Source organism: Ranitomeya imitator, chromosome 5, assembly GCF_032444005.1.
Source record: "Ranitomeya imitator isolate aRanImi1 chromosome 5, aRanImi1.pri, whole genome shotgun sequence".
Taxonomy (NCBI): domain Eukaryota; kingdom Metazoa; phylum Chordata; class Amphibia; order Anura; family Dendrobatidae; genus Ranitomeya; species Ranitomeya imitator.
The window spans coordinates 396,755,560-396,775,124 of record NC_091286.1 but is presented as its reverse complement, the minus strand read 5'-3'; the positions used below and the strand labels follow the sequence as shown (position 1 = coordinate 396,775,124).

At 44.2% G+C, this 19,565-nt stretch overlaps 1 protein-coding gene across 3 annotated transcripts in view; it reads left to right on the top strand.

Moving 5' to 3' along the window:
* ARHGEF10 (Rho guanine nucleotide exchange factor 10) overlaps positions 1-19,565 on the top strand; it is a 296,127-nt gene that overhangs the window by 71,002 nt on the left and 205,560 nt on the right. For all 3 annotated transcript variants that reach the window (XM_069726905.1, XM_069726904.1, XM_069726903.1), the window contains exon 2: positions 12,163-12,253. In XM_069726905.1, coding sequence (XP_069583006.1) covers positions 12,199-12,253 — 55 coding nt within the window. In that variant the 5' untranslated portion in view covers positions 12,163-12,198. The remainder of the gene's footprint in view (positions 1-12,162; positions 12,254-19,565) is intronic.

Here is a 19,565-nt window from a genome sequence, read left to right as displayed (position 1 = left end):
CCTCAGAAAAAGTATTGCCTCTGTCAGATCCTCCTTCATGAATGCCCTCAAATCTGATCTAATTATTTTGAGAGCAGAGAACAACCTCTCTACACTAACTTGGGTTGGTGGCAAAGCAGTAACCACTCGGGCAACATCTCTGTCAATGTCAGGATACAGAGGAATCGCTTGTTGCACTGTTATTTTTGATGAACGGTCAAATTTCTCAATTTCTTTTAGTGCACATGAAAAATTCTGCTGAAATGTACTGGCTGTGTTCTTTGATGGGGATGACTCTTCTATGCGGGAACGCTTTGCACGGTCCTTGTGATCCAAATATTTTTCGCAATTAAAGGGAACCTGTCACCACGAAAATCGCGGGTGAGGTAAGCCCACCGGCATCAGGGGCTTATCTGCAGCATTCTGTAATGCTGTAGATAAGCCCCCGATGTTACCTGAAAAAGGAGAAAAAGACGTTATATTATACTCACCCAGGGGCGGTCCCGCTGCTGGTCAGGTCGGATGGGCGTCTCCGGTCCGCTGCGGCGCCTCCCATCTTCATTACAAGATGTCCTCTTCTGATCTTCAGCCACGGCTCCGGCGCAGGCGTACTTTGCTCTGCCCTCTTGAGGACAGAGGATAGTACTGCAGTGCGCAGGCGCCGGAAAGGTCAGAGGCCCAGCGCCTGCGCACTGCAGTACTTTGTCTGCCCTCAACAGGGCAGAGCAAAGTACGCCTGCGCCGGAGCCGTGGCTGAAGATCAGAAGAGGACGTCTTGTAATGAAGTTGGGAGGCGCCGCAGCGGACCAGAGACGCCCATCTGACCTGACCAGCAGCGGGACCGCCCCTGGGTGAGTATAATATAACGTCTTTTTCTCCTTTTTCAGGTAACATCGGGGGCTTATCTACAGCATTACAGAATGCTGCAGATAAGCCCCTGATGCCGTTGGGCTTACCTCACCCGCGATTTTCGGGGTGACAGGTTCCCTTTAAATTCTTCATCAGTTGATGAGGGTGAAGATGTGGCAGGACGGCCAAATTCTTCTTGTTCCTCCTGACTGTTCTGCAACCCTTTCATCCTTACTGCTATTTCAAACAGAGCTTCTTTTCCTTTAGTTAGCTGTGGATCATCTAGAAGAATCCGATGCATTGGGTCTACATAAACAGCTGCCAAAAGAATGTTATTTTGTAATAGTAGGTCCTCTCTCCGTTTCATTGATCTAGCAATGCCACTTGCAATTAACCCTCCTCTTTGGGACAGGCGAAACATCAGGTTCTTCCACTCCTTTAAGAAAATACCTGCAGTTAAGTCCTCTGCTTGTAATTTTTTTAGTCACTGTAAATGGGTGCTCTAGCAATTTTTCCAGCTCAGTCACCTGATTCCACTGACTTTCATTTAGTGTCAGTTGAGGGTTAGCCATGTCTACAAGAAAGGTTTTCAGTTCAACCAAGCGCTGAATCATTAAGTAAGTACTGCCCCATCGTGTGGCTTGATCAATAATTGCCCCTTTTCCAGCACGTCTCTTCAAAATTGAGTCAACTTTAGGGGTTCTGGCAACAGTAGCCAATTTTCTCACCTTGCCAATCAGTGCAGCAGCATGTCCTTCTTGCAGACTGTCTCTTATAGCCAGCTGTAGCGTATGCACAACACAGCGCATGTGATGAATGAAAGAACGTATTGACACAGTTTCAACAAGATCATCTAAACTATCATGTTGCTGTTCATCTGAAGCAACTTCAGTTTGCTCCTCAGTTACAATACTGTGTTCCTCTATTTCAAACATTTCTGTGTCTGTGGACCCAGAATGTTCTAGCTGCTGGTCACCATCATTACTCTCATTCATTAGCTTAATAGTACTTATCATATTTGAAGCATTGTCAGTTACGACAGAAAGAACTTGCTCTTTTTTAAGTTCATAGTCTTGCAGAACCTTTTCCACCAAGACCTGAAGAAACTCACTGGTGTGATGAGCTTTTTGTCACAAACAAATCGGACATTGATGGCAAAATAGTTCCCTGTGATGTGTGCAGGCATCCATTTTAAGAAACAGAAAGCGTCCCTTGAGAGTTTTTTTGAGTTCTTCCTTTTGTTTAAAAGCTTCTAAGATTACTAATTTTCTAATACTCTCTGTCTCCAGAGAAACACCAAGCTTGCGGGCCATTTCCCCATTCAGACACATAAAAGCTGGTCGTGAAAATTATGAAATAGGCACACTATCCTTTACAACAAGCTCTATGATCTGTTTTTAAAATGTATCTACTGTCATTGTCACAGTAACTTTGTCACTGACAAAATATCTTGCAACTGATGGCTGCAAAGTTCTCTGCTCCTTTGTTTGGCTGGAAGAGCTGGGCACTGGTTCATTGGTTTGGATGCAGTCTTTCTCATCCACTGCTTTCAGTACTTCTGGATGAAAGCGCTGTAAATGTCTCTTTAGATTAGAAGCTCTGGTAGGAGCATTTTTATCTTTGCCTGAATATGCACTGATCTTGGCTTCACAGCATTTGTTTTCGTCTGGATCATTTATCATACACTGACAGACATGTTTTCTATCTTGAGTGATTGTGAAATGTTCAAATACAGTTGATTTAATGTGACGCTTCTTTGACATTCTCAGGTTTTTAATTCTGCATTCACAATCCAAATGACAATTGTTTTTCCTAAAAACAATTGTACAAAATTATTGCCAGGTCGTACAACTGATATAGTGGTCAGTAATACTGTTATTCCTCTTGTACTCACAGTTAACTGATGCAAAGTTTGTTGAAAGGATAATACTTCGATGCACACCAAACATCTAGCCTAGAGGAGGAGCTTTACTACTAATGGTACCGTCACACATAACGATATCGTAAACTATATCGTTGCTTTTTGTGACGTAGCAACGATATCGTTAACAAAATCGTTGTGTGACAGCGACCAACGATCAGGCCCCTGCTGTGAGATCGTTGGTCGCTGGGGAAAGTCCAGCACTTTATTTTGTCGCTGGATCTTCCGCTGACATCGCTGAATCGGCATGTGTGACGCCGATCCAGCGATGTCTTTACTGGTAACCAGGGTAAACATCGGGTTACTAAGCGCAGGGCCGCGCTTAGTAACTTGATGTTTACCCTGGTTACCGTTGTAAATGTAAAAAAAAAAACACTACATACTTACATTCCCAGTGTCTGGTCATGTCCCCCGCCGTCAGCTTCCCGCACTGACTGGTGAGCGCCGGCCGTAAAGCACAGCACAGCGGTGACGTCACCGCTGCACTTTACGGCCGGCGCTCAGTCAGTGCGGGAAGCTGAAGGCGAGTGACATGACCAGACACCGGGAATGTAAGTATGTTTTGTTTTTTTGTTTTTTACATTTACAACGGTAACCAGGGTAAACATCGGGTTACTAAGCGCGGCCCTGTACTTAGTAACCCAATGTTTACCCTGCTTACGAGGGACTTCGGGATCGTTGGTCGCTGGCGAGCTGTCTGTGTGACAGCTCTCCAGCGACCAAACAGCGACGCTGCAGCGATCGACATCGTTGTCGGTATCGCTGCAGCGTCGCTTAGGGTACCGTCACACTAAGCGACGCTGCAGCGATACCGACAACGATGTCGATCGCTGCAGCGTCGCTGTTTGGTCGCTGGAGAGCTGTCACGCAGACAGCTCTCCAGCGACCAACGATGCCGGTAACCAGGGTAAACATCGGGTTACTAAGGGCAGGGCCGCGCTTAGTAACCCGATGTTTACCATCGTAAAAGTAAAAAAAACAAACACTACATACTTACCTTCAGCTGTCTGTCCCCGGCGCTCTGCTTTCCTGCACTGACTGTGAGCACAGCGGCCGGAAAGCAGAGCGGTGACGTCATTGCTGTGCTTTCCGGCTGGCCGACGCTGACACAGGATGCAGGAGGAGTGCAGAGCGCCGGGGACAGACAGCGGAAGGTAAGTATGTTATGTTTGTTTTTTTAGTTTTACAATGGTAACCAGGGTAAACATCGGGTTACTAAGCGCGGCCCTGCGCTTAGTAACCCGATGTTTACCCTGGTTACCAGTGAAGACATCGCTGAATCGGCGTCACACACGCCAATTCAGCGATGTCTGCAGGGAGTCCAGCGACGAAATAAAGTTCTGGACTTTCTGCAGCGACCAACGACATCACAGCAGGATCCTGATCGCTGCTGCGTGTCAAACACAACGCTAGCCAGGACGCTGCAACGTCACGGATCGCTAGCGATATCGTTGTGAAGTTGTTTAGTGTGAAGGTACCTTAAGTGTGACGGTACCTTAAGAATTTGCAACACATTTTCACTTTGTTTCATACATTTTAAGTAGGGGGGTTGGGGCAGCATGAGGTTAACCAAGTATAAGATTAGATAAGGGCAGTCGAGAACAGTGACACACAAGAAGTAAAGGTACCGTCACACATAACGATATCGTTAACGATATCGTTGCTTTTTGTGACGTAGCAAGGATATCGTTAAGGAAATCGTTATGTGTGACAGCGACCAACGATCAGGCCCCTGCTGGGAGATCGTTGGTCGCTGAGGAAAGTCCAGCACTTTATTTTGTCGCTGGATCGGCGTGTGTGACACCGATCCAGCGATGTCTTCACTGGTAACCAGGGTAAACATCGGGTTACTAAGCGCAGGGCCGCTCTTAGTAACCCGATGTTTACCCTGGTTACCAGTGTAAACGTTAAAAAACCAAACACTACATACTTACATTCAGCTGTCTGTCCCCGGCGCTCTGCTTCTCTGCACTCCTCCTGCATCCTGTGTCAGCGCCAGCCAGCCGGAAAGCACAGCGGTGACGTCACCGCTCTGCTTTACGGCTGACCGGCGCTGACAGTGCAGAGGAAAGCAGAGCGCCGGAGGACACACAGCTGAATGTAAGTATGTAGTGTTTGGCTTTTTTTACGTTTACGCTGGTAACCAGGGTAACATCAGGTTACTAAGCGCGGCCCTGCGCTTAGTAACCCGATGTTTACCTTGGTTACCGGGGACTTCGGGATCGTTGGTCGCTGGAGAGCTGTCTGTGTGACAGCTCTCCAGCGACCAAACAGCGACGCTGCAGCGATCGACATCGTTGTCGGTGTCGCTTAGTGTGACGGTACCCTAAAGGTACCTTCACACTGAACGATATCGCTAGCGATCCGTGACGTTGCAGCGTCCTGGCTAGCGATATCGTTCAGTGTGACAGCGACCAACGATCAGGCCCCTGCTGGGAGATCGTTGGTCGCTGCAGAAAGTCCAGGACTTTATTTTGTCGCTGGACCTCCCGCAGACATCGCTGAATCGGCGTGTGTGACGCTGATTCAGCGATGTCTTCACTGGAAACCAGGGTAAACATCGGGTTACTAAGCGCAGGGCCGCGCTTAGTAACCCGGTGTTTACCCTGGTTACCATCGTAAAAGTAAAAAAAACAAACACTACATACTTACTTACCTTCAGCTGTCTGTCCCCGGCGCTGTGCTTTCCTGCACTGACTGTGAGTGCCGGTCAGCCGGAAAGCAGAGCGGTGACGTCACCGCTCTGCTTTCCGGCCGCTGTGCTCAGTCAGTGCAGGAAAGCACAGCGCCGGGGACAGACAGCGGAAGGTAAGTATGTAGTGTTTGCTTTTTTTACTTTTACGATGGTAACCAGGGTAAACATCGGGTTACTAAGCACGGCCCTGCGCTTAGTAACCCAATGTTTACCCTGGTTACCGGCATTGTTGGTCGCTGGAGAGCTGTCTGTGTGACAGCTCTCCAGCGACCAAACAGCGACGCTGCAGCGATCGACATCGTTGTCGGTTTCGCTGCAGCGTCGCTGAGTGTGAAGGTACCTTAAGAAATGTCTCTATCTCCAGCAGAACTGCTTATCACTGTTGTTCATAGTTTGATAGAACATATATATTTGAGTAACATTTATAAAATTCATATGAAAGTTCAATTATGAAATATTAACCCCTTAGCGACCGCCGATACGCCTTTTAACGGCGGCCGCTAAGGGTACTTAAACCACAGCGCCGTTAATTAACGGCGCTGTGGAAAAAGTGAATAGCGCCCCCCAGAGTCGGATTTTCTCCGGGGTCTCGGCTGCCGGGGGTAGCCGAGACCCCAGAGAACATGATTCGGGGGTTTTTTAACCGACCCTGCATTTGCGATCGCCGGTAATTAACCGTTTACCGGCGATCGCAAAAAAAACCAAAACGCGATCTCTTTTTAATTTCTCTGTCCTCCGATGTGATCGCACATCAGAGGACAGAAAAGGGGTCCCAGATAGCCCCCCGATACTCACCTATCTCCCCCGGTGCTCCTCGTGGCTCCCGGTGGGCGCCGCCATCTTCAAAATGGCGGGCGCATGCGCAGTGCGCCCGCCGGCCGGCATCGGGTGAATCTTTGGGGTCTCGGCTGCCGGGGGTAGCAGGGACCCCAAAGAACATGATCGGGGTCGGTTTTACCGACCCCTGTTTTGCGATCGCCGGTAATTAACCGCGAAAAAAAAATAAAAAAAAATCAAAGTGTAATTCTCTGTTTTATGATGTGATCGCACATCAGAGGACAGAGAAATAGGGGGATTCGGGGACCCTATCATACTCACCAGTGTCCCTGGATCCTCCTGCTGCTCCTCCTGGCTGCCGGGGAAAAGAAAATGGCGGGCGCATGCGCAGTGCGCCCGCCATCTATCGCCATCTGCCGGCCGACAGGAGAAGAGCAGTTGGGGCTAAAATTAGGGTTAGGGTTAGGGCTAAATTTAGGGTTAGGGTTGGGGCTAAATTCAGGGTTAGGGTTCTTTCACACTTACGTCGGTACGGGGCCGTCGTAATGCGTCGGCCCGACATACCGACGCACGTTGTGAAAATTGTGCACAACTTTGGCAGCGGATGTAGTTTTTCAACGCATCCGCTGCCCAATCTATGTCCTGGGGAGGAGGGGGTGGAGTTACGGCCACGCATGCGCGGTCAGAAATGGCGGACGCGACGTACAAAAAAACGTTACATTGAACGTTTTTTGTGCCGACGGTCCGCCAAAACACAACTGATCCAGTGCACGACGGACGCGACGTGTGGCCATCCGTCACGATTCGTCGGCAATACAAGTCTATGGGCAAAAAAACGCATCCTGCGGGCACATTTGGAGGATCCGTTTTTTGTCCAAAACGACGGATGCCAAACAACGCAAGTGTGAAAGTAGCCTTAGGGCTAGGGTTAGGGTTGGGGCTAAAGTTAGGGCTAGGATTGGGGCTAAAGTTAGGGTTAGAGTTGGGATTGGATTAGGGTTAGGTTTGGGATTAGGGTTAAGGTTAGGGTTGTGATTAGGGGTGTATTGGGATTAGGGTTAGGGTTGAGATTAGGATTACGGGTGTGTTGGATTTAGGGTTTTGATTAGGGTTATGGTTGGGGTTGACATTAGGGTTGTTTTGGGGTAAGGGTTGTGATTATCGTTAGGGTTAGTGATTAGGATTATGGATCGGTTTAGGGTTAGTGGTGTGTTGGGGTTAGGGTTGGAGCTAGAATTGGGGGGTTTCCACTGTTTAGGTACATCAGGGGGTCTCCAAACACGACAGCCAATTTTGCGCTCAAAAAGTCAAATGGTGCTCCCTCTCTTCTGAGCTCTGCCGTGCGCCCAAACAGTGGTTTACCCCCACATATGGCACGTCAGTGTACTCGGGATAAATTGGACAACAACTATTGCGGTCCAATTTCTCCTGTTACCCTTGTGAAAATAAAAACTTGGGGGCTACAATATCTTTTTTGTGGAAAAAAAAATATTTTTTATTTTCACGACTCTGCATTCTAAACTTCTGTGAAGCACTTGGGCATTCAAAGTTCTCACCACACATCTAGATAAGTTCCTTAAGGGGTCTAGTTTCCAAAATGTTGTCACTTGTGGGGGGTTTCCACTATTTAGGCACATCAGGGGCTCTCCAAACGCGACATGGCGTCCAATCTCAATTCCTGCCAATTCTACATTGAAAAAGTAAAACGCCGCTCCTTCACTTCCAAGCTCTGCGGTGCGCCCAAACAGTGGTTTACCCCCACATATGGAGTATTGGTGTATTCAGGAGAAATTGCATAACAAAATTTATGGTTACATTTTTGTTTTTACACTTGTGAAAATAAAAAAAAGGTTCTGAATTAAAATGTTTCCAAAAAAAAGTTAAATGTTCATTTTTTCCTTCAACATCGTTTCAGTTCCTGTGAAGCACGTAAAGGGTTAATAAACTTCTTGAATGTGGTTTTGAGAACCTTGAGGGGTCTACTTTTTAGAATGGTGTCACACTTCGTTATTTTCTATCATATAGACCCCTCAAAATGACTTCAAATGTGATGTGGTCACTAAAAAAAAAAAGTGTTGTAAAAATGAGAAATTGCTGGTCGACTTTTAACCCTTATAACTCCCTAACAAAAAAAATTTTGTTTCCAAAATTGTGCTGATGTAAAGTAGACATGTGGGAAATGTTATTTATTAACTATTTTTTGTGACATATCTCTCTGATTTAAGGGCATAAAAATACAAAGTTTGAAAATTGCAAAATGTTAAAAATTTTCGCCATATTTCCGTTTTTTTTCATAAATAATTGCAAGTAATATCGAAGAAATGTTACCACTAACATGAAGTACAATATGTCACGAAAAAAACAATCTCAGAATCAGCGGGATCCATTGAAGCGTTCCAGAGTTATAACCTCATAAAGTGACAGTGGTCAGAATTGCAAAAATTGGCTCGGTCATTAAGTACCAAATTGGCTCTGTCACTAAGGGGTTAATAAAAAAATTTTAAAGTCGGAGTCGGTACATTTCTACCGACTCCGATTCCAACCAAAACTAACTATGACTCCGACTCCACAGCCCTGCTGCGGGGAGTATGGAGCGGGTGCTGGGCACCTGACTGCAGGGGAGTAGGGAGGGACTAATCGGACTCTGGCCGTTGCTGATTGGTCGTGGCAGCCATGACAGGCAGCTGGCAAGACCAATCAGCGACTTGGATTCCATGACAGAGGCCGCGACCAATGAATATCTGTGACAGAAAGACAGACAGAAAGACGGAAGTGACCCTTAGACAATTATATAGTAGACTAGATTGTGGCCCGATTCTAATGCATCGGGTATTCTAGAATATGCATGTCCCCGTAGTATATGGACAGTGATGATTCCAGAATTCGCGGCAGACTGTGCCCGTCGCTGATTGGTCGAGGCAACCTTTATGACATCATCGTCGCCATGGCAACCATTATGACATCTACGTTGATACTGTGCCCGTCGCTGAATCAGAAACGTGAGATTTCTATGTCCTTTATGACATCATCGTCGCTGTGCCCGTTGCTGATTGGTCGAGGCAGATGCGGGATGTCTACGTCCTTTATGACATCATCGTCGCTGTGCCCGTTGCTGATTGGTCGAGGCCTAGCGGCCTCGACCAATCAGAGACGCGGGATTTCCAGGACAGACAGAAAGACAGACAGACGGAAAAACCCTTAGGCAATTATATATATAGATTCCTTGATAGGGCGTTGATTCAGGGAACTAATCTGATTGCCGTATGTGGAGTCGGGAAGGAATTTTTTTCCCCTATGTGGAGCTTACTCTTTGCCACATGGGGGTTTTGTTTGCCTTCCTCAGGATCAACATGTTAGGGCATGTTAGGTTAGGCTATGGGTTGAACTAGATGGAATTATAGTCTTCCTTCAACCTCAATAACTGTTACTATGTTACTATCTGGACCCATTGAAGAGTGGAATATGCGAAACGGCCGCAGTCCGTTGATTGCACCAGCTCTGTCTGCAATTAGTCCAGCCCTCTGTAACCTTGTCCACAGCATGTTGTTTGAATAAAGGACAAAGGTTTTATCGGAGTAATTTGTGTGGTGCTGCTATGCTCTTTCTTACCTAATTTGCATTTAAGATCAGTCTCTGAAAGGGAGCAGGGGGTGTGCTGTGCGGGGTGTGCTGTGCGGGGTGTGCTGTGCGGGGTGTGCTGTGCGGGGAGTGCTGTGCAGCAAATTTGGCATAAGATGGCCACTGTTATGGCTCATGTAGGGATGTCTACCTGTGAGTCCTTGTTGATGGACTACCTCGTTAAGTTGTCAATAGGCTTACAATATTTATTCTGTCTGTATAGTGTGATTTGTCTTTTTTTTTTTTTAATCATGTTTGCCTCACCTATTTTTGTCATGTGGATGGATGATTTATAGGGCTATTAGTCATTCCTACACCTTCAAAAGATCATCCTTTAAAGTTGGAAGCCCACTCCCTCTGAGCAATTTCTCCTTGGGCAGAGTGGGGAAAATGTTTCAGTTGAACACATTTTGTAAAGCTGCCACTTACAGATCCTCAAATACTCTAGTGCTTTCCAAAAGGCTTGGGCCAAAAGCCTCTATCTGACCACAGGCGGCCAAATTGTGACACTGTGATTAAAATGAAATGATTACTGCCAGAAAGTCAGCATTATACATATAAAATCAGCACTTTACCATTACTTGAAGATTATGGAGGCAAATGAGGTGAACTGGAAGCGGTGGTGGTATCAGGACATGGATCCCATTGGGCAGTTTACTTGATTACACCGGCTGCCTTATTTTTGTCTGTTGCTAGAGAGCCAGTATTTATAGCTGTTGAGGGATTAATTAACCGTTCGAAAAAATGCCATTTTTTTTGTTTTACCTTTTAATCCCCACCTTACAAAAGTCAAATCTTCGGTTTTGGGGGCTGACTAGCTTTCAGTAGTAATGTCTACGGTAACTTTCCTTCAAATTTATTGAAAACCTGAATGCTATTTATTTGCTGGTTGTAATGGGAAAAAAATTCCCCATTTTTGCGTGAACTTCATTTTTATGTCCACTATGCAATAAAAATTGTTACCTCTATTCTGTGGATTTTTAGCATTTATTGGTTTAAAAAAAGGCAATAGGTTGCTGCTTATGTTATTATTTTTTTTACATACCGTATGTGTACGACTGTCTAGTTCTTCATGGATACTGAGTATATACTGTATGTGCTATATTCCATAGATTCACGGGGATACACAGGAGAGGCCTGACTGGGACCCAGATATACATCTTGCCCACCGGCCTTTTCCTGCCCGTGTCTGCCCCGGAGTTTCCAGGCCATGTGAATAGAGGGTAGTGTTTGAGCTGTGTGGTTAGTATTTGCCGCACCTATCACCTTCTCCAGTGCAAAGTGTGAAATCTGCAGTTCAAATTCCTCAGGAATAAACTGACAGATTCCAAATCCGCAGTCTGTCAGTTTTATAATTCTTAGTTTTATTTGTGCTGTATAAAGGAGTATTCCTATGTCCAAGATCCTATATGTTGTAGGTGTAATTATTACCTCCAATTAGAAATCTAGTATAGTTCTTCAGATAAGCTATGTCGCTTACCCAATTATCAAGGCATTGCTGTATCTCAAGTATACATGTTTACGACCACTCATATAGTGAGTTAGTTGTTAGTGGTCATCACCATGGATACCTAAGCTACTGCAATGCCCTGCACATGGGGTAAGCGACATAGCGAAAGAGAAGAACTATACTACATTTCTAATTGGAGGTATTTGATTAATAATTATAATAATATTGTTATAACACCTAGTACATATTGGGATATGATCTTGGTGGTGGGAATACACCTTTACATTTCCCAGCCTCTCAATAAGTAGGCTGACGCAAGGCTTTTCTTAGGACTCTCCACACTGAATTCAGAATGCAACTGAATCCGAGTGTCTTGGGTTTTTACATTTTTGTAGTTATAGGGTTGCAGACCTGTAAATTACAGCTGTTACATCACCGGGTGCAGCGCTGCCTCTCTGTTCTTTGTTGACAGACTGCAGTGGTGACATCTACAACCTATGTCCCCGATGTAGGCCATCACTGAGCTCAGCGACTCATGCCGTCTCCATCAGCATCACCTTAGACATGAAGTGTGCTGTAGACGTGACATCACCGCTGCAGACTACCAACAAAGACTAAAGCCGCAGCAGAGGAGCGGTGCTGGACCTGGAGAATGTGAGCAGCCCTTGTTATTTTACAGGTTTGCAGCCCTTTGGGCACAAAAATGTGAAGCGCACCCACCCCTTTAATTATAGTTCTCCTAATAACTCCACACAATCTTGGAAGTGTCATATGAATCGTGTCAGTTTTTTAAATTCCGTTTAATTTCATTAGTCTGTTACTCACGTTGTTACTATAATATGTATGTAACCTCACTGTAGCTATTCATTACAGGATGGCATTTTATGCTGAAAAGAAAAGACTGGGAGGATGGGAAGTCTGGAAAACCCAGATTTAGAGGAGTTTCCTCCTCCACCGCCTGAAGGTAAGACCAGCAGCAAAGGCGAATATCTTCTATTGCATGATGGACTACATGGCTTTTAATTTTCTTACACTTTGCAACATGTTTGTTTTATAACACACCCTGCAAGACTTTGTCATGAGCACTTAGTGTATGTTTCCACGGTCAGTATTCGCTGCAGATTGGACGTTGCGCTCAGCCGCTGCGGATTGGACGCTGCGTACAGCCGCAGAGTCCAATCTGCAGCGGCCAGATGTTACAGCATAGTGGATTTTATTAAATCCCATCTCCACTATGCGTGCAGGGACGCCTCCGGCTTCCCTGTGTAACTGGACATGCGGCGCGTCTTTCCAGACCGCAGAATGTCTGTTTATCTTGCAGAGATGCTCCATCTCTGCAAGGTAAATATACAGTCCAATGTATAGGATGCGATGATTCTGCATAGTTCAGTGAACACATCCGGAATCACCGCGCGTACAAAAGCCGGCAGCGCTTTGGACGGAGCTGCGTCCATAGCGCTGCCAATCCAGACCGTGGAAACATACCCTTATAAAGATGACTTCGGCTGATTTCCGTACCTCCACAGGTAGATAGAGCGGACCGCCACTGCACATTCTTGCTAATCAGCAGCCGCCCTCGGGTACTGCAGAACAGAATAGTAGTGGTGTCCTGTTCCTCTTCAAATGGATTTTATGCAAGAGTGGCAAAAATAAGTGCAGAAAATTATACAATTTTGCACAAGCATGGCTAACACAAAAATGTGTGGCTTTTGGATGTACACCTTTATAGCTTTTATTTATAATTTTCCCAAAATATAAAAATGTTCCTGTAAGTATGTATCCACCTGCTCTGTCAGTGGTTAAGTTGTGTTATTTCAGCAGGAGACCTAACGTTATACTAAAACAATTAGTCAAAATATACCTTAATATTTCTTAGCCTTGAATAATTTTAATGGCTTAAGATTTAAAGTAGCTGTTGCTTTAATTTTTGTTCTGTAAATCAATACCGCATTAAATAACGTGACAGTAAGAAACTTTGTAAAATATCTTATCAGCGACATCTGCTTTCTTCTCCACCTGGGCTGATTCATTCTGAATTCAGGTAAAATCTATTCAGTGACGACAGATTTTCCCATTGCGGAGATAGAAATTTACCAATAGAAGCTGTCTTCTCCTGCATAGATGGAGAGAATGAGGGAGGAACTAGAGGCTGATTCACTGCAGAGCAAGCTGTTGGTCACAGTACCGGGATGTACAACAGCCGCTGCTCACAGTATAGCGAGTGGTGATTTCCCGAGCCACTCCGATTGTATGACTGGAAGCTGGTGGTTCCCAGATGAAAAAAAAAAAAACAAAAAAAAAAAAAACATTTTTTGCCCCCCGAGAGCATCACTTTCAGAATGATGGCAGGGCACCTTTCTAATGCTATTAACCTGCAGATTAACCCTATATCTGCAGATAAATAGTGTTATCAGATGCAACAGGTTCCCTTTAAGGTCGGAGTCACACTAACGTAGAATATGGCAGAGTGGTATGCGAAAAAACATTGCATAGCACTCAACTCAGCTCACATCAGCGTTTATTTTTTCAGCCCTATTCGGCGTGCGTGTAAAATCGCAACATTCTGCGATTGTCACCGAGACTTGCCAATGCAAGCCTATGTTTGCGAGAAAAAATCGCACAGCATGCGAGTGCTGTCCCAATTTTTACACACCAGTGTCCTTTGAAAAACCAGGATGGAATAGATATATATACACATAGAATACATAGATATATAGATGTCAGTGACACACACACACACACCATAGAAAGAAAATCTGGCAATTCTGCAGCTGCGTAATGTAAAATCACAGCAGGAGCCGACAGGATAGAATAGATCGATTACATACAGTAAATAAAATAGGTAGATATGCAGATGTCTGTGACAAATACAACTATTACAGTGTGTGTGCAGCTTACTGTATATGTATTTCATTAATAAAACATTTTTCTGAAAATAATGGTGTGGGTTCCCGCTTAACTTTCGTTACCAGCAGAGGGAAAACGACGGCTGGAGGCTGATATTAATAGCCTGGGATGCTCCATTAGTATTACCCCCTTTCCAGGCTATAAACATCAGCTCACAACTGTATACTTAGCCTTTACTGGCTATTAAAATGGGGGATCCTAAAAAAAATTACGTAGGGTCCCCGTATAATTAATAAGCAGCAAAGGCTATGCAGACAGCTACGGGCTGATATTAATAGCCAAGGAAGAGACCATGGACACTGCCCACCCTCTTCCCCGGCTAAAAACGTCAGCTCTCAGCTGACCCAGAAAAGGCGCATCTTTTAGCCTCGTTCTTCCCACTTGCCCTGTAGCGGTGTCAAGTGGGGTGATAGTTGGGGGGGTTGATGTCACCTTTGTATTGTCAGGTGACATCAAGCCCCGAAGTTAGTAATGTAAAGATGCCCCTAATACTAACCCTATTGTCAAGTTGTAAGAAAATGCATACACCCAGAATAAAGTCATTTAATTGAAAGAAAGATACAGACCCCTCTAATAATCTTAATGAAACCATACTTATGACCTCACCGAATTCCCCCGAAGCCCTCGTTCTCCTGTAATAAACCAAAAATAAAAAACAACAATATCCCTCACCTCTCCCTTGTTCTGTCGCACGTCGTAATCCATGTCTGAGGGATAAATAGTTTTGAACCTGGATGGTGCCAAGATGTGAATGAGCTGCTGCGATTACAATCACAGCGTCATTGAGCAGTGGTGACATAGAGAACCTTGCTCATGCCACCGATGCCTTTGTCATCTGCCAAAAGAGTTAAAAATAAAAAAAACAACAATATTCCTCACCTTTCTGCAGAGTTGCTGCTAATCCATTTGTCCCTTGACTTGTCTACCTCTACTACATCTAGATGGCAGGCTGCATGCATGATGCAACCATACAGCCTGTCATCCAGCAGAGACACTGAGCAGCTTGTGCTCAGTGTCTTCCTGTGAACTATTCCCTGTTTGAGTGCACCACGAGCGTGAGAAAGTTCTCCTGCTCGCGGTGCCGTCAGACAGGTCCCGGGAGTTCACAGCCAGTGAACTCACTTTACCTTTCCAACGTCAATGCGAGCACCACACTAGACCCCTGTGGTTGTCATTGCTGATCTGCTGTGAGTGCCACTTTGTGGCTGGCGCTAGTAGCAAGTGATCATTTTAACTACACAAAGCAGGGCTCCTATGGAGACTATTGAAGCAAGTGAAAAGTAAAAGAAAAATGTTTTTAAAAATATTTTAGAAAACAGCCCCCTTTTGTCCCATTAAAAATAAAGCCATTCAAAAATGGGTATATATTTTTTTTTATTTTTATTGCCGCTTTCAGAAACTGCCTCTCTATCAATATATAAAAAGAATTAATCCATAATCCAATCGGTAAATGGCATAAAGAGAAAAAAAAATTATGCTAGAATTACCTTTTTTTGTTTGCTGCAATATTGAAATAAAATGCAAAAACAGGCAATCAAAACTTCGTATCTATCCAAAAATTATAGAAATAAAAATGGCACACAAAAAATAAGCCCTCACCCAGCCCCAGATCCCCAAAAATAGAGACACTACGGGTCTAGGAAAATGGCAGTATTCGTTTTTTGTTTTTTTTTGTGTGCAAACTTTGCATTTTTTTCACCCCTTACGTAAACAAAAAAAGATCCTAGACATGTTTGGTGTCTATGAACTCGTAATGACCTGGAGAATCATAATGGCAGGTCAGTTTTAGCATTTAGTGAACATGGTAACTAAAATCCCCCAAAAACAATTGTGGAATTGCACTTTTACTGCAATTTCACTGCACTTTGAATTTTTTTTCCCGTTTTCCAGTACACGATATGGTAAAACCAATGGTGTCGTTCAAAAGTACAACTCTCAAAAGTACAACTCATCCTGCAGAAAACAAGCCTTCACATGGCCATATTGACTTAAAATTAAAAATGTTGTAGCTCTGGGAAGAAGGGGAGCAATAAACCGAAAACCCCAAGGTCATAAAGGGGTTAAAGAGGAGGAATTTTTCAGTTGATCATCTACATGCTGTTGTTCCTATTGACAAACCAAATAGAAAAAATTTGTCATAACAAAAAATGAAACATTACAAATAATTATAAAATTCATAATCTTTATTCGATATGATATCTAAAAAAAAAAAGGAACAAATAAATACAAGTAGTTCCAGCTATATAGGCCAGGACTAAAAAGTTGATGGGTGAGCTAAAGTGGGAACCCCAGAGATAGTAGTAGGTATAGATCACATAAGCTATACTATTTATAGTATATACTGTATTTAACAGTACAAATGAATAAGTATTCAATTGTATACAAAATAAGTGTTTCTATCCAGAAAAAATGCCAAAGCACTGTATGACCCATAACAAATATCACAAGTACGGTATTATGCTTTTGCTTATATAGCGCAGCGCTTTACAGATATTGTCATCACTGTTCCCAATGGGACTCACAATCTAAGTTCCCTATCAGTATGTCTTTGGAGTGTGGGAGGAAAAATGAGGAAACCCACGCAAAAACAGGGAGAACATACAAACTCCTTGCAGATGTTGTCCTTGGTGGGATTTAAACCCAGTACCCCAGTGCTGCAAGGCTGCAGTGCTAACCACTGAGCCACCGTGCTGCCCTAAATAAGTATAGATGATTAATTACAGAAAGCTCGCCCACCAAACATCCAACATGCGTATTTCACATGTCGCTTCATCAGGGGTAATTTCTGTCCATATTGACAGAGGCATTTAGGGGGTTAAATAACAATGTTTAGTTCCAATACAGAACGTGAACAATGCAACAAGCTGCATGTTCACTCTAGTGCTATTTTTTTTTTTTTAATCTGGTCATTAAAAAGGCTTATAAACAATTGCAGCCGGGGAAGAGGAGTTTTCTGAAAGCGGAAAATCCCTTTAGGCTACATTCTCACAATGAGCTTTTGTTGAGTTTTCTGCACCTCTTTTTTAGGTTACGGTACTTGTGTTTTTTATTGCGTCTGTGTGTTATTTTTTTTATTTATTCTTTTTATTTAAACATTTGTTTTTATTGCATTGAATCTGCAATTTTTGTATCTTGTTGGTGTGTCATGCTTTAAATAAGGCTGCTTTGCTTTTGACACTTTCTGTTATTTTGCTTTGGCAAAACTTTTGATCTACTTTGGTGTGGATTATATGCGTTTTTGACTTGTTTCGGCCACAGAAAAAGCACTAAAAACTGATATGTTTTTACCTGCGGATTTTCCGTATTTAATGTAAGCCTATGGGGAAATTCTGAACATTTAGCGTTGCCCCCAGGAGAAATTGACGTTCTGCGGATTTGAAACACGCACCACTGGTCAGTTTACGCTGTGTTAGAAAGAAGCACAGTGGGCATGAGCTTTCTCTAAATCTCATCCACTTTGCTGGAACTGTAAGATGCTGCGTTTTTGACGCATCCAAAATACATCCAAAATCTGATCGTGGGAATGTAGCCTTAAAGGAGTTGTCCACTACTAGGGTAACCCCTCTTTGATCAAAATGTTTGTCTCCAATAATATAATAAAGGTTATACTTCCGTCCCGTGCCAGGGCCGTTCCCGCGGTGTCCGCAGTCTCGCTCCCTGGGGCTCTCGTGCGGTGTTCTTAGGCTACTTTTACACTAGCGTCGGTAAGGGGCCGTTGCCATGCGTCGGCCTGACATACCGACGCAAACTGCGAAAATAATGAACAACGGGGGCAGCGGATGCAGTTTTACAATGCATCCGCTGCCCCATTGTAAGGTTCGGGGAGGAGGGGGCGGAGTTTCGGCTGCGCATGCGCGGTCGGAAATGGCAGACTCTACGCACAAAAAAAGTTACATGTAACTTTTTTTGTGCCGACGGTGCGCCAAAACACGATGCATCCGTCGCACGACGGATACGTCATGTGGCCATACGTCGCAATGCGTCGCTAATGCAAGTCTATGGAGAAAAAACGCATCCTGCAAGCACATTTGCAGGATGCGTTTTTTTCTCCAAAACGACGCATTGCGACACACAGCAAACAACGCTAGTGTGAAATTAGCCTTACACAGCTGCCCGGACTTCCTCTTCATTTTCGATTTGCCTGACGGCAGAGACAGTGACTGCAGCGCTGATTGGGCGCTGGCGTCATGTGTCACAACAACCTCACAGGAGCCCAATGAGAGCGACTGCCGACACCGCGGGAACGGCATCGGCACGGGAGTATAAGTTTTATGTTATCGGGGCCAAGCGATAGGTGAGAAGTTGTCCAAGTAGTTAAGGACACAATTGACTTCATATAAAATTTGTCAACCTAAGAAAAAAGAAAAGCTGTGATAATGCATCGAAATGAACAGGTATACAATATTCTTATATACTTTCTGTATTCTAGTTGTCTTGGCTATAGAAATAATAGCTAATGTATGAGTATCTCTTGGGCATGATGAAAACCATGAAGAACTGATTCTGAAAACATGTAACAACACTGTATGAGCTGTTTTACAAAGCATAACCATTAGTGCTGAAGCGGTTTCCCATTCACAAATGCTGAGGCGTTTCAACTCTGAAAGTCAATTTTATATTCCCAGAGGAAGTAATGTGCTCCATGATTATTTCCTCTGAACCTCAGACCTCCCTCCTTCCATGTATAGTGGCGTTTGCGGCTGCTCGTGTAACCTAAGGTTAGTGTTTTGTAAGTTAGAGAAAACACTGCACAGGATGGCCATGTTCTGCTGTAGAATAGGTCATTAAATGAAATAGTTTGGCTCTGCCTGGTGGCTCATTGTTCATAAGAGGGTTTTTTTTTTTTTGCACAAGGGAACTCGCTGGAGCAGGGCGATATGAGGGGGCAGCGTGCTGGAAAGAGCCGGAGACAGAATATGAATTGTTTCCATCAAAGCTCCCTTGTCACTGGTGCTTGACACACTCTGAGGCCTTCATGAAAAGGAAGGATTATTTAAAATGGCAGACCACACAGCTCATCCACCATAAATGCACATCACAATAGTTGGATTGAGGAGACGGACATGCTTTTTTACAGGACGCTTTTTAAACATGTGCTTCTACAATTCATCTCTTTGTCTATTATGCATAGACATATCATTATGGCATGAATATTATATAGAAGAATTATAATTAAAGAGAACCTGTCACCAGGTTTCCTACAGCTAAACTATTGCCACCATGTTTTTTTTTGTCACTTATTCAGCATCCAAACAATCTGTCTCTTAGAACTCTGCACCCCCGAGGCTACCATCGAATATGGTCTCAGAACACCGCTCTTGCTATATGCAAACGATCAGCAAGTGGCCTAATGGACATAAACTTCCCAT